At 40.9% G+C, this 15,985-nt stretch overlaps 1 protein-coding gene across 1 annotated transcript in view; it reads left to right on the top strand.

Annotated features, from left to right (window-relative positions):
• LOC121378783 (netrin-1-like) overlaps positions 1-4,921 on the top strand; it is a 75,736-nt gene extending 70,815 nt beyond the window's left edge. The window contains exon 6 of the mRNA XM_041507099.1: positions 547-4,921. Coding sequence (XP_041363033.1) covers positions 547-875 — 329 coding nt within the window. The 3' untranslated portion in view covers positions 876-4,921. The remainder of the gene's footprint in view (positions 1-546) is intronic.
• Positions 4,922-15,985: the final 11,064 nt, after the last annotated feature.

Genomic DNA, 15,985 nt, shown 5'->3' with positions numbered 1-15,985 from the left:
TAAGTCAAATTTTAGATGATGAATTGTATATAAAACCTGTCGGGGTTTTGGTTTGTTTTCATGCAAATGTAAAGAAAACAAGGATTGAATAGGAATTAAACGTAACATTTGCAAAAATCTTAGGGTTTAAACAATTGAACAGGACTATAGTTCTAATCAGTTGAACCACCATGCCCGTGGGAGCCCTATCTGAAGTAAAGGCAAAGCCTATACGTGGGAGTACGCGGACATGCTCAACTAAGAATTTAGCTTTTTTAATTATCTCAAACGTTATTTTTCAGAATCTAAATAATACGATAGTAATGTTTTTGTATGACAATCTTCAGCTAAATGTTCTTTTTTATTATTTATATAAATTCTGTGAAGCACATGTCCTTACGCCACACACCCCCATCCTTCACATATTCTACGGGTCTGGGTAGAACTAAGATGTTCTTGTTCTTATGATGATGATATATCATTACCTCACCCTCTGTATTATTCTTGAAAACTACAAATACTGATCTGTTGGCATTATGTTTTAAAATATACTTCTTACATTTGCAGCTATCCAGGCCCAAGTAGTTTCGCGTGAGAAGGTGGAAGACTGGGTCAAGTTTACCATCAACGTGATCAGTTTCTACAAGCAGAGCCGGGGCGACCGGACCCGTCGAGGAGAAACCTACCTGTGGGTTCCGAAGAAGGACCTCAAGTGCAAATGTCCCAAGATTCGACTCAGCCAGCGCTATCTGATTGTCGGCAAACTGAAGCGTAACGGAAACAGAAGCGGGTACATCGTCGACCGGACAAGCATTGTGATACGCTGGAAGGACAAATGGCAGAGGCGTCTGCGTCGGTTTGTGAAACACGAGCGAAGGGGAAAATGTCGAAAGTGAATGGCCGATTTAAGACCAGAACCAGTCAACTAGGTAAAGAACCTATTTATGGAAGATAACAGAATATTTATACTAAATTACGTGACATTTTTCTGAGAGGGTGAAAAACACATATTACACCGTTTAAATAAGTGGTTCACACGATATTCTGGTACTCTTCCAGAATATTACGTCATCATTTAGACTTTAAATTCAGCAGTAGAGCCGTTCTGTCTATTCTTGGAAGCTGGGTCACTGTTTTAGAAGATATTAGTGTACAACGATTGTTATGGTGTGATATGCGTATATCTGTATTCATCATACCAAATCTCATATTGGTAGACACCTAGAAATAGAAGTTGTGACTTCAATAACTTTACTAACAGTTTACTGTTCTGAGGGCAAACAAAGAACAGGGCATCATTCACGCCACTGACAAGTCTACTAAGTAGATATAGAAGTGATGTCATCACTTTACTAACAGTTCTACATGTAGGCGTAGAAGTGATGTCACTATAAGAACAGAAAAAGAGACGTCATTCGCTCTACTGACAGTTCTCCAAGTAGAAAGAGAAGTGACATCATTCGATTTACTGACAATTTTACAAGTAAATTTAGAAAATATGATGTCATTCACTTTACTGATATGTCTATAAATAGGCCTAGAACCAATGACATCATCCAGATGAGTCTAAAAATAGACTTACAAGAAGTGACGTCATTAATTTTACCGACAGTTCTATAAATCACTGGAGCCCATCTGCCCAACAAGGGAAACATTTGAGCAGATATCTCCAGTATTTGATGAAACTGTGGCTACCTAACCGTCACTGTGTTGAGCGTTTTCATGTTTGTATATTTGGTAGCGGTGCAGCCAACGATTTCAGTTTGTAGTTCAACGAGTGATTATTCACGCATTAACTATAATAACGGTTTACCTCGAAAATGTATATTTGCATATAATGTTATCTATTTATTGGTTGTGAAGTGACGCGTTTTTCTGTTTGCTGGTACAAGTTTGCGAACTTCGCTAAGAACAGACGAGAGGACAACAGCATCATTATTCTGACTGATGTTAAACGAGTCCAACAATATGCCTGTTTTGAAAGTGGAACACAATTTTCATTGGACGAGCTGGAGTCGAGATGCCAATGATTGAATATGTTTGACTGAATTTGATTGGATCATCACAGAACCGGACATTGAGTTTTTTGGTTGTTTAAAAATGGCAAATCAGTTATATTCTTTATTTAATGTTGGAATGTATCTTTATTGACTTTGCTAACATACCTCACATAATGGACTTTGGGAAGTACGCCCAGCTGATATTTGGGACAATGCGTCTTTGAAAGTATGATCATTGGAAAACATATATTTTTACTCTTATTACTTTTCGAAATTAAAGGCACGGTCACACGGTATTTGACTTACTAAAGGCAGAGTCACATGAATTGCCTGACATGAAACATACACGATATGCACGTTCCTTTTCAGCTAAAGCTTGCTACCAGAAAATGTTTTACAAATATTACACAGATATCGTTAGCCCAAAATTTTATTCATTCTGATTTATAGCAACATAGCCATAATTTATTATAAACGAAAATATGTAGCTGAATGAATAAAATACAAATTAAATGTATATTTTATCATAATACTTTGCGTGTCATTCAGTAACTCTGCTCTTTAATATTGAAAGTATGGCTTGTGTATATCGTGATACGATTGATGATGCAGATTGTATACTGAAAGAAAGAAATGATGGAACATATGGTATAATGCACTAGTGACCACATTTCATTCACTGTTAGAGTCGTACTGTCTGTTCAAAATAAAACGCTGTATTGTTTGATTGAATGTCAGTAATTATCTAAGACTTGACTTTCTGACGCTGTGGGTGAAGGGTTTAGTTTCAGTTACTATTCGCTGTTATTAATGGTGTGAACCATCATTTCTTACTATCGGTATACATCACAATAATTGAGAAACATAACGGTGTATATCTAGAGTAAAGTAAAGCTGCAACAGGCGCTTGTACATTAATTTTAGCAGGGGGTGGGTCTAGACTGGCGAGCTAAGTTTATAGACATCCTAAACCCACCCCCTGCACACGCGTCTGTGCAATTATCATGTTTGCAAACACGCGGCGCTATCACTAGTTTCATAGTGAGTTAAGGCGTGTCAACACGGTGCAAAATTTAAGAACGATTTGTCTTATGTGATCGATTTTTGTACGATAATAACGCAAAAAATCGAAACGATTTAAAACCAATTATTCGGGTAAGTGACACCGTGGTAACTACGAAACTAGACGTCAGTTGAGTGCATTTCCGGTTTAAAGTTAAAAGAAAAATCACGCTGAGGCCAGTATACATAGTTTGTACCAATATTGTTACATGCAAATGAGTAGTTAGTCGTAGTGGTCTAGAAATATACGACAAAGGTCCATGCTTATTAAACTGTGAAAGACCAGACTCTACTTTAGCAAAGAGGGTACACTTTCAGTTAGCCTACATTCTTAAAATGTATAAGAAAGATGTTTGGAATAAGTTCACATCTTATTACAGTATAAATAATAATATTGTACAGTTCTAGAAAGAATCTGCCACGTTCTTTTAAAGGAGCCTAATCATAGATGTAAGATTCGTTAGATGGTGCATATGGGTGTTTTGGCGGTTTCAAGTTTAAAAGGGGAGTACATTTGGAAATGAGGACAAATTAATATTCATATCATTGTTTTGAGATAATAATTGTGTTTGTATTTGTTTTTCAATATTTTAATTAAAACCAGTGGGGTGGTTCTTGACTTCTGATGAGACAGTCATGAACGGTGCACATTTGATGGAAGATCTAACACATCTTAGATAAGTTAATATAAAGACGCTCCATTAATGTTTTTAAAATGTATATTATAGTAATTTCGTTCTTGCATTTATTGTCGTTATTACGTAGGGACCGTGGTGTTCGTTTGGGCGTAGCGGGGACGGAGAGAGAAGGGCGTGGGGATATCCAGGGGCCGTGAACTTGGAGGGGGCGGGGATAGGGTTCCCTCAGTAATCCCTGATAATGAGTTCAAAAGGCAGGAAATTCTGTATTTGAACACTTGGAAATTCAACATTTTCTCGGTGGAGCATTCCCCGGAACCCTTTTACACAGGTTAGGGGCCCTTCAGGCCCTCAAGTTCCCATCTCCCGGGTGGCGTGACCCCTTTTACACAGGTTAGGGGCCCTTCATGTCCTCAAGTTCCCATCTCCCGGGTGGCGTGACCCCTTTTACACAGGTTAGGGGCCCTTCATGCCCTCAAGTTTCCATCTCCCGGGTGGCGTGACCCCTTTTACACAGGTTAGGGGCCCTTCATGCCCTCAAGTTTCCATCTCCCGGGTGGCGTGACCCCTTTTACACAGGTTAGGGGCCCTTCATGCCCTCAAGTTTCCATCTCCCGGGTGGCGTGACCCCTTTTACACAGGTTAGGGGCCCTTCGGGCCCTCAAGTTTCCATCTCCCGGGTGGCGTGACCCCTTTTTCTTTAAAGTACACTCCGCAGGCTCTGGTACTAAGTACTAAGCAAGGGAAGAAAAACAGTTGATGAATTATTAATTGTGGCTTGGAAAAGGAAAGGGTGGGGGGAAATGGATAACCACCCACCCTTCCCCCATTCCAGTGGCAGGTATATTGTGTTTTAATCGGTTTAAAAACTTGATATTTGTTGGCGTGCATATAAATCTGGTTTTTGTGTCCGTGTACATGTTATTTATATATATAAAGAATCAACAACGGCGGAATTTTGTGTATATTTCAGTTGTATTATTGACTATTCCGCTAGATCGTAGTCAACTTTCGTTTTCAGTTTTGCATTTCGTAGATCTCTGTCTTAGCCATGTAAATTCAGTTTTAAGACGCATAGTTCGAAGATGTGTTTTTTTGTTAATATATATGTACAGCTAGACAGTTGTTAGCGGATGTATTTGCATAATTCAGTGTCTTTTAGATGTTATTCATTGTTAACCACATACTTAAAGATTTGTTGAATATTTTATCAGTATATATAGAAATAAAATATGTATGTAATTGTGTATTTGAACGTTGTATCTAATTATTGCATTGGCATGATTCATTATTTAGCTTTGTTTTCTAAATCTGCCATGGAATTATGATGAAACCCTGTAGGTCTAATACCAAAAATTATTTTAGTTTTCTGGGTTTTGGGGTGGGTTTTTTTTTTTTTTTTTTTTTTTTTGGGGGGGGGGGTTTAGGGCATAGCGTATTATTACAATAGGTAGTTTATCGTTGTTCCCTTTTTTAAAACAATTTCAAAAACGTGAAATACTGTTTTCCTCTGTCTTCAAAAGGAACAAAGCTAACTTTTCACTGTCAGAATTAAAGATTTGTGGAAGAAAAATAATTGTTACATAATTTTACAATTCTTGTTACTGCAAGATAATAATATAAAACATTGATTGTTTATCAGTTAATGATGTGTGATTATGTATAACTGTCATGCGTCTGCTTTATAAGATAACATTTTATTATACCTGTGTTAATATAATACAATATTTCATGGATTTCAAAATAACTGAGCATGAGTGCATTAGTAAGATGCTATTTCAGATTAACATACTAGTAATTTAGTAGAGAACTCATTTGATCGAAACAAAGCCTATACAATACGTTGGCGTTTAGTAGAGTATGTGGTGGGTTTTTATACTCTGTAATTCCGTTGAGTTAAAAGCAGTCATGTACGCCGCTTTATAAACGGGAATTCATAATTCAACAACGGCACATCTTTCATTATTAATTTAAAGGCAATAACTCTGGGGTCCATTTCACAAAACATCATAGGTTTACGTCTGCTACTAGCAGTTACACCAGTCATACGTTTCAAACACGGATGCAGGATTTCTGAAAGGTGGTGTGTTGGGGGTCCAAATGTGATGATGCATCTCTCCTTTTACACAGCGCGCCTTTTACAGCTGAACACATCATTCTTGAATTTACAACAAAAAGGGGGGGGGGCGGAGCCCTGGACCCCCCTTCTCCGGATCCGCTACTGCGTTTACAAGTGTTTGGCATCTATTTCACGCAGAAAAATACATCATTATGGAAGATGGAGCATTTTAAGGACAAAAGAAACTGAAATATGTGTTCGTCAAACTATATTAATGTACTGTTAGTAGTAATAGGAATTGTGGTTTAGTCGTAGGTTTACGTTTACGTGCAAAACTTGGCTTACGATGTTTTGTGAAATTGAACCCTGGTCTTTAGTGAGTGTCGGTATTTCCGGCGGTCACTGCTGCTTATACCGACAAATTGCACGTTGCTTACAACACTGCTTCTTGCCTGATAAATCCAGCGTGAGTCGGATTGGTCTGATGGTTGTAGTCGCTCCAAAGTCAAATTATGGGAAACAGAAGAGAAGCTTATGTCCTGAACAGAGTAGCCGACCAACGCCGGCACCTGTGCCCATGGTAGGCGTGCGCTACAACAGCTTACTCTGACTGTGCACGTAAAACCCTATGACCTGGCCTGACCTGACCAGAGGAGCTTATACCTATCTTGAAAGTCCGGGTTGGAGTTTCTAAGTGTTTGATTAGTACCAGTCGATGGAACATCCATGCGCGCTACGCTATATATTGTCTTTGTTCATATATTGGAACACATGAGTTTCATCGACTGGTACTAATCAAACATTTAGAAACTCCAACCTGGACCCGAACTCCCGTGCTTGAAACTACTGCCAGTGGTTGTATCTCGACCAATTTTACTATTAACAGTTCTACCATTAATTAAGTCTCCTTGCTACACAAAGACGTTAAAAATCTCTAAATCTGCATATAATAATTAAACAAACAGGTTAACGTTTTTGTTCCACGACACCACTAGAGCACACTGAATTATAAATAATCGGCTTTTGGTAATTTGACATATAATCTTAGAAAGGAAACCCGCTACAGTTTTCCATTAGTAACAAGGGATCTTTTATATAAAACACCACCTCACACAGGATAGCACACACCACGACATGCTCTGACTGGAATGAGTGATAGCCCTATAGGCCCACCGACGGAGATCGATCCCAGACAGACCGCGCATCTGGCGAGCGATGTACCATTGGGCTACACCCCACTTCATGATCAAACAAATGCATTATATTATCCGTGTTTAAAGAAGTGATTAAATTTGGTATATATGCTTGTATTGGGTGTGGTACATTTAGACAAGGCCCATTGGGCTATTTATCGCTCCAGCCAGTGCACCACGACTGGTGTACCAAGGACGTGGTATGTGCTGTCCTGTCTATGGGATGGTGCATATAAAAGATTCCTTGCTACCAATGGAAAAATGTAGCGGGTTTCCTTTTGTAGACTATGTCAAAATTATCAAATGTTTGACATTCAGTAACCGATGATTAATAAATCGATATGCTCTAGTGGTGTCGTTAAACAATGGTGGATCTACGATTGACAAAGTTACAAAGTTTAAAAATTATAACTTGCTTTTTTCAAAAACCAAAGCATACCGTCGACGTTTTGTTCTGTTGCGGGGATGGGGTGGATTTGGTTTTTGGTGTGTATTAATAATAATCACCATTTCAGGCATTTCATTTCATTTTAGCGGGGAAGGGGGGGGGGGGGAAGAAGAAAAAAAAACAGGTGCTGCTATGACGTCACAATGCTACTGTATTACTCGATTGGACCGTGGAATCTACAAGCTATATATCACGAAATAACAAAGCATTAGAATTTCTTTTAAATACTGTCTAATAAAGTGTTGCCCTTTCAAAATTAATTTTCTTGTAATCATAATCCATTGGATTATAAACATGAATACAATATTATTTTCTGCTGCAAGTAACAGCAAATCCAATGAAACGGCGACTGTGATTTTCAATAACTGACGGAAGGGTAAATATATATATCCATTTTGTGACGTCAGAGCGGTGTTGTAGTCTTTTCACATTCTTTGTTTCTGTGTGTATTTGTAATGTATGTCTGGACTGAGAAATCTCAGCTCTATAATATTTAAAAATAAACGTAAACAAGTCATTCAATGTTTTATGGTTGTTGTTTTCTCAACTCTCTCTTTCTCATCATTAGTAGTAGATCCAGCGCAATTAGTGGATCACCATGCACACCCTCTCCAAACTCCCTCTTTCTCATCATTAGTAGTAGATCCAGCGCAATTAGTGGATCACCATGCACACCCTCTCCAAACTCCCTCTTTCTCGTCATTAGTAGTAGATCCAGCGCAATTAGTGGATCACCATGCACACCCTCTCCAAACTCCCTCTTTCTCGTCATTAGTAGTAGATCCAGCGCAATTAGTGGATCACCATGCACACCCTCTCCAAACTCCCTCTTTCTCGTCTTCTGTAGTAGATCCAGCGCAATTATTGGATCACCATGCACACCCTCTCCAAACTCCCTCTTTCTCGTCTTCAGTAGTAGATCCAGCGCAATTAGTGGATCACCATGCACACCCCTCTCCAAACTCCCTCTTTCTCGTCTTCAGTAGTAGATCCAGCGCAATTAGTGGATCACCATGCACACCCTCTCCAAACTTCCTCTTTCTCGTCTTTAGTAGTAGATCCAGCGCAATTAGTGGATCACCATGCACACCCTCTCCAAACTCCCTCTTTCTCGTCTTTAGTAGTAGATCCAGCGCAATTAGTGGATCACCATGCACACCCTCTCCAAACTTCCTCTTTCTCGTCTTTAGTAGTAGATCCAGCGCAATTAGTGGATCACCATGCACACCCTCTCCAAACTCCCTCTTTCTCGTCTTCAGTAGTAGATCCAGCGCAATTAGTGGATCACCATGCACACCCTCTCCAAACTCCCTCTTTCTCGTCTTCAGTAGTAGATCCAGCGCAATTAGTGGATCACCATGCACACCCCTCTCCAAACTCCCTCTTTCTCGTCTTTAGTAGTAGATCCAGCGTAATTAGTGGATCACCATGCACACCCTCTCCAAACTTCCTCTTTCTCGTCTTTAGTAGTAGATCCAGCGCAATCAGTGGGTCACCATGCACACCCTCTCCAAACTCCCTCTTTCTCGTCTTTAGTAGTAGATCCAGCGCAATTAGTGGATCACCATGCACACCCTCTCCAAACTTCCTCTTTCTCGTCTTTAGTAGTAGATCCAGCGCAATTAGTGGATCACCATGCACCCCCTCTCCAAACTCCCTCTTTTTCGTCTTTAGTAGTAGATCCAGCGCAATTAGTGGATCACCATGCACCCCCTCTCCAAACTTCCTCTTTCTCGTCTTTAGTAGTAGATCCAGCGCAATTAGTGGATCACCATGCACCCCCCTCCCTCCAAACTCCCTCTTTCTCGTCTTTAGTAGATCCAGCGCAATTAGTGGACCATCATACACACCCCTCTCCAAACTCCCTCTTTCTCATCATTAGTAGTAGATCCAGCGCAATTAGTGGATCACCATGCACACCCTCTCCAAACTCCCTCTTTCTCGTCTTCAGTAGTAGATCCAGCGCAATTAGTGGATCACCATGCACACCCTCTCCAAACTCCCTCTTTCTCGTCTTCAGTAGTAGATCCAGCGCAATTAGTGGATCACCATGCACACCCCTCTCCAAACTCCCTCTTTCTCGTCTTTAGTAGTAGATCCAGCGCAATTAGTGGATCACCATGCACACCCTCTCCAAACTTCCTCTTTCTCGTCTTTAGTAGTAGATCCAGCGCAATTAGTGGATCACCATGCACACCCTCTCCAAACTCCCTCTTTCTCGTCTTTAGTAGTAGATCCAGCGCAATTAGTGGATCACCATGCACACCCTCTCCAAACTTCCTCTTTCTCGTCTTTAGTAGTAGATCCAGCGCAATTAGTGGATCACCATGCACCCCCTCTCCAAACTCCCTCTTTTTCGTCTTTAGTAGTAGATCCAGCGCAATTTGTGGATCACCATGCACCCCCTCTCCAAACTTCCTCTTTCTTGTCTTTAGTAGTAGATCCAGCGCAATTAGTGGATCACCATGCATACCCTCTCCAAACTCCCTCTTTCTCGTCTTTAGTAGTAGATCCAGCGCAATTAGTGAACCATCATGCACTCCCCTCTTCAAACTCCCTCTTTCTCGTCTTTAGTAGTAGATCCAGCGCAATTAGTGGATCACCATACACTCCCCTCTCCAAACTCCCTCTTTCTCGTCTTTAGTAGTAGATCAGCGCAATTAGTGGATCACCATGCACACCCTCTCCAAACTTCCTCTTTCTCGTCTTTAGTAGTAGATCCAGCGCAATTAGTGGATCACCATGCACCCCCTCTCCAAACTCCCTCTTTCTCGTCTTTAGTAGTAGATCCAGCGCAATTAGTGGATCACCATGCACACCCTCCCTAAACTCCCTCTTTCTCGTCTTTAGTAGTAGATCCAGCGCAATTAGTGGATCACCATGCACACCCTCTCCAAAACCCCCTTTCTCGTCTTTAGTAGTAGATCCAGCGCAATTAGTGGACCATCATGCACCCACTCTCCAAACTCCCTCTTTCTCGTCTTTAGTAGTAGATTCAGCACAATTAGTGGATCACCATGCACCCCCTCTCCAAACTCCCTCTTTCTCGTCTTTAGTAGTAGATTCAGCGCAATTAGTGGACCATCATGCACCCCCTCTCCAAACTCCCTCTTTCTCGTCTTTAGTAGTAGATCCAGCGCAATTAGTGGATCACCATGCACACCCTCTCCAAAACCCCCTTTCTCGTCTTTAGTAGTAGATCCAGCGCAATTAGTGGACCATCATGCACCCACTCTCCAAACTCCCTCTTTCTCGTCTTTAGTAGTAGATTCAGCACAATTAGTGGATCACCATGCACCCCCTCTCCAAACTCCCTCTTTCTCGTCTTTAGTAGTAGATTCAGCGCAATTAGTGGACCATCATGCACCCCCTCTCCAAACTCCCTCTTTCTCGTCTTTAGTAGTAGATCCAGCGCAATTAGTGGACCATCATGCACCCCCTCTCCAAACTCCCTCTTTCTCGTCTTTAGTAGTAGTACCAGCGCAATTAGTGGACCATCATGCACCCCCTCTCCAAACTCCCTCTTTCTCGTCTTTAGTAGTAGATCCAGCGCAATTAGTGGATCACCATGCACCCCCTCTCCAAACTCCCTCTTTCTCGTCTTTAGTAGTAGATCCAGCGCAATTAGTGGATCACCATGCACCCCCTCTCCAAACTCCCTCTTTCTCGTCTTTAGTAGTAGTACCAGCGCAATTAGTGGCCCATCATGCACCCCCCTCTCCAAACTCCCTCTTTCTCGTCTTCAGTAGTAGATCCAGCGCAATTAGTGGATCACCATGCACCCCCTCTCCAAACTCCCTCTTTCTCGTCTTTAGTAGTAGTACCAGCGCAATTAGTGGCCCATCATGCACCCCCTCTCCAAACTCCCTCTTTCTCCACCACCATTTATATTTTCCTGTTGCCTCTTAATACGACTTGTAGACAATGTGGTTGACCCCTCCCCAAAACATAATCCTGGCTACGCCAGTGATGATTGTCGAGATGGGATGCAATAACGTGTTCAGGACACTATGTACTGGTCACCTGTGAGGTCACCTTGAACGGTGGTCATCTTCTGTTTGCAATCGTATGGTACACAACCCAGAATTAGTACTGAACCTCCACTGTAAGAGACAGTTCGTCTGACGTTTCAGGGGATATAAACGTTAACTTAATGTCGCCAAACTCTCAACAGTCCACACGTGTTATGGATAAGAAACCCGATTTCATTAAACTGATGGACTGGTGTTCCACGAAGCGATCTCTAGCGCTAAGATTACCTTAGTTGTATAACTATGTTATGTACTTAAAGTGATTATAGCAAAAGTTTTCTTTCTTGAACTTATTTTCGTGCTTATATCCAATTAAGGTTCAAGCACGCTATTCTGGGCTCACACCTCAGCTATCTGGGTTGTCTGTCCAGGACAGATGGTTAGTGAGAAAGAAGAGGGTGTAGTCGTCTTGCCTATTGAATCGTTAAAACTCGCTCTGGGTGGGAGCCGGTACCGGTCTGCGAACCCAGTACCTACCAGCCCTATTGCCGATGGCTTAACCACGACACCACCGACGCCGGTAATAGCAACACTAACATCGCTTCATGGAACGGGGCCCTGGTCGTCCAACTCCACGCACCTTGTATTAAACACCCTTCTAAATGTATTCGTTGACGATGCTCTACAAGAAGCCAGAAGACAATAAATCTCAAGCCTGCTACTTTCTGTTGATTGTACAATGTTCTAGTCATCAAGCCAATATGCTAAGTAGGCACCTTCTGTCATGGACAGAACTCTCTGGCGAAGTCAAAGATTGTGCCTACGACAGGCGTGTTTCAACAGTTTTCTGATGTAAGCATGCTAAACATGTCTCATACCCATACCGACTAGGCCCCTGTCTTCATGCTGTGATATCAAGTGAAGTCGTCCTAACAATGGAAGATCATTCACAGCATTGATTTGCCTGTCTACATACCAGTCTATTTATTACTTTGTGAGAAAACCAAAGCTGTCGTTTGACAGCACTGATGAACGTGTCTGTTGTATGAACACCGATTTATCTCTACACCTTGGATCTCATTCTCCGTGCCATATTGACAGGCATGTTCCCACATTGCACGACAGCTTTATTACCAAAGTGACGTGTGGATACTGCATTTCGAAACAAGCATAGGTGGCATACGGCACGTGCATGTCGTGGTGCCGTGTGCGCACTGTCACTTATGAACGGTTACATCATTTCAACGGAATACCATCGCTGTCACAATCATCATGGTGACATGCTGGACGTCATTATCTCAAGGGATGCTCAATGTTTTTCCTTGTGTATAACTTAGGAAGTTTTCCTTTATAAATCTAAACGACAGGACCGCTATCCACAATCAAAACCGTATCTCTGCGCAATGCAGAGTCGAATGGTAATTCTGCACTATAGTGGTTGATTCCACGAATATCTATCAAGTGTCTCGTCTATAGAACAGTCACTCCCGAGGAGATCCTTTACAGAACAATACATTCTTCCTGCACAGCTCACATGAAGAATGCCACTCCCAGGCTAGTTTACTGAATCAAAACTAGCACACGACAGAGCTCAGTAGAATAAATATAGCTGGGATGACATGCACTTATGCATTACTGTCAAAACAGTAATGAAATCAGGTTTTTGTTGAGCATATCCTGCCCTACCGGTGGCACCCGTCATGAGTACTGCCACCACAGCTGTCAAGTCCGTCACTTCGTCTAAAACGATGACAAAATGTGCAGGAGTTTCACCAAAGAAATGAAAAAGTATTAACAAGTTCAAAATATGAAATAGCATCAGTCATCATTTTGGTCAGTGATGCATTGCATTTAGTAGATATAGCCTCCAAATATCTACCATAAAACGTTTTGAATGTCCTCATGAGTCCCTGGACATAATAACTCTGATGGGACCTGTGCCAGAATGATATGACGTTGTTTGAAATCTGCATACAATGAACTTGCTCAAAGCTATCTTAGACGTTGTGATATGTAGACACCAAAAGCTGAAGCAAAGGGTAAATTGCTCGATTTAGGGGAAACTAACTATTGGAAAGTTGAAGTCATCCCTTTTGTCATACAGCTTAGTTTGGAGATCTGTGTCGCTTTGAATCTCTACGCATAGATCGAGGTGTGAAACCGATTTAATACCTTCAGATATTTGTTTTATTTCTAATTGTAATCTGTAATCCTGCTATTATTGAATGCTATATAAGATCATCAACATAGCAGAATGTAAAGTTAAAAGTTTTAGCGAGGTTCCTTTGCTTTGATTTAACCAGATAAGTCAGAAATTCTGATCCATATGCATAGAGACACAAATCGGCGAGTAGCGGGACACAGTTGGTGTCCGTACGGATTCCTATTTTCTATCTATATACCCCCAAATGGGACATAGATGGTGTTAATAAGGGAATTCAGTATATCACATGTGACTGTCTCAGATATACTTTAGTTTGGATTCATTATCGTTATTTACGAATTGTCTAGATCCGTAGATATTTATTTAGACCTTCGTCCACCGTTCTATTATTATTTTGCCTTGGTAATGCTAGTCGTAGAATAAGTAATCGAAGAAGTCAAAGTAGTAGTAGTAGTAGTAGTAGTAGTAATAGTAGTATTAGTAGTAGTAGCAGCAGCAGCAGTAGTAGTAGTAGCAGTAGCTTAAGCAGTAGTAGTAGTAGTAGCACTAGTAGACGTAGTTAAAAATAGTTTTTTCAACATTTAGCAGGGCCGTACCCTGATCAAAATCTGGGTGGGGGGCACTACTCTTTATAAACAAATGAAACACTATACAAATTAATTCCCTGAGATGTGTACGCTATTTTCTGGAGTAAAAAAAAAAGTGAGATTCACAAGGGGCAACTGCCTCCCCCCCCCCCCCCCCCCCCCCGCAGGGTACGGCCCTGTTTAGGACTAACAAGTGCAGGGATGCAGGGGTATGGGCTCTGAAACGTGAACTCACCCCTGGATGATATACGTTCACTGTATTCACCAATAAAGGATTGTGTCAGTATAATTATGTTTTGTGTGTGTGTGTGTGTGCGCGCGCGCGCGCGCTCGTGTATGTGTACGTGCGTGCGTGTCTTTGCGTAGGTGTGTGTGTGTGAGAGAGAGAGAGAGAGAGAGAGAGAGAGTGTGTGTGTGAGAGAGAGAGTGCGTGCGTGCGTGCGTGCGTGCGTGTGTGTGTGTTTGTTTTTGTTTCTGTGTACCGGTATGCATTTGAGTGTGACATTTGTTATATACTATTTAAAGAATTATGATATTTGAATATTGTTATTAATCAATCTAGAACATGATAAGTTCTTTTACAACAGTTTGCTTTTATTTCCGTTTTAATGTTTTCACCGCTGTTCCATTTTGATAACAAATTTAACGTTTTTCAGGTCGAAAAATCCATAATCTTCCAAGACAAAGTAAAATAGCTGAAAGTCATTTGATTTATAAATGGTAAAAGTTTTGTTTATGTTAACATTTTGTAATTTGGCACTCCAAAATTACAAATAATATGCCAAATATGTTGTCACAAACTGATAATTAGATCTACAATAAATTATAGGCTATTTATTCTCGAATTAAAAAAACTTATAGGTCTAGATTGTATGTGACAGCTGCCCCGTCAACTTATAATCATTCCTAATACAAAAATATTTTGATAAATGTATCAATAAACACAAATATATGTTAAAATAATTTTACTTTAAAAGAAATATCAAATAACTGAAATGGAATGTAAGGGATTGTACACACGCGCGTAGCAGTATTCTGAATTTCTGAATGCCGCACAAACCTATAAAAGTATAACTGGCAACAAAACGAAAAACTATGCCACGGCAATTATCCATTTGCAAGTCAAATAATGGCTGCTAAACCCGTACCAGCGAGTGCGGGTTAACCCTAATTGTCACCGACTCAGCAGAATACATTCTAGCAAGAAACACTGATCTTTGAGCCGTCAAATAAATATGACAGCTCTTGTTTCCTCTGAAAGGCTCGCACACCTGGTTGTTTACATAGGAATAAAGGCGATTTTATTGTCCGTGGACAAAAATCTGATTGAAAGTGGGAACTTGCAAACAGGAAACGTAGAAAATTGCGTGGCACAGAGCCAGTTATAGAACCGTTATGTTGGCTGTTCTATTAACAGAATATTCTCAAAAGGGACCTATCAATGACAGGACAAACCCGGACCAAAGAGGTCCGGCTTTCTTCACAGTTTTATTGAAATGTTCCAGCCATCTGTCACATTACTTTCTCGTATGCTCCAAAAAGACGTCTGCTTTTGAAGAAAATGCGCCAAAATTGCGCCTGTTTATGATTTGTTTTCAACTCTTGGAAGTCGTTGTTTGAGTTCGCTTATTGCATTTCTTTTGATTTACGTTATTAGGAGGATGATAGACCGTTAGGTCAAATATTTAACCTCGTTGAGGTGGAAGGTGGTCTACGTCGGAGTTACAAAGCGAGAAAGGAATATTAAATTTTATTTAACGGCTCAGCAGCAGCGTATTTTAAACACCGGCTAAATCGAGTCTAACATGCGATTATTTCGACTTGGTTTACGAGAAAACACGCTGTCGCCAAATAGGTTACTCCCAACCGAATAACATCAAGTGG

This window comes from Gigantopelta aegis, chromosome 8 (genome assembly GCF_016097555.1).
Source record: "Gigantopelta aegis isolate Gae_Host chromosome 8, Gae_host_genome, whole genome shotgun sequence".
In the NCBI taxonomy this organism is placed as follows: Eukaryota; Metazoa; Mollusca; class Gastropoda; order Neomphalida; family Peltospiridae; genus Gigantopelta; species Gigantopelta aegis.
Note: the sequence above shows the minus strand (reverse complement) of the source record. Positions and strands in the feature narration are given on the sequence as shown.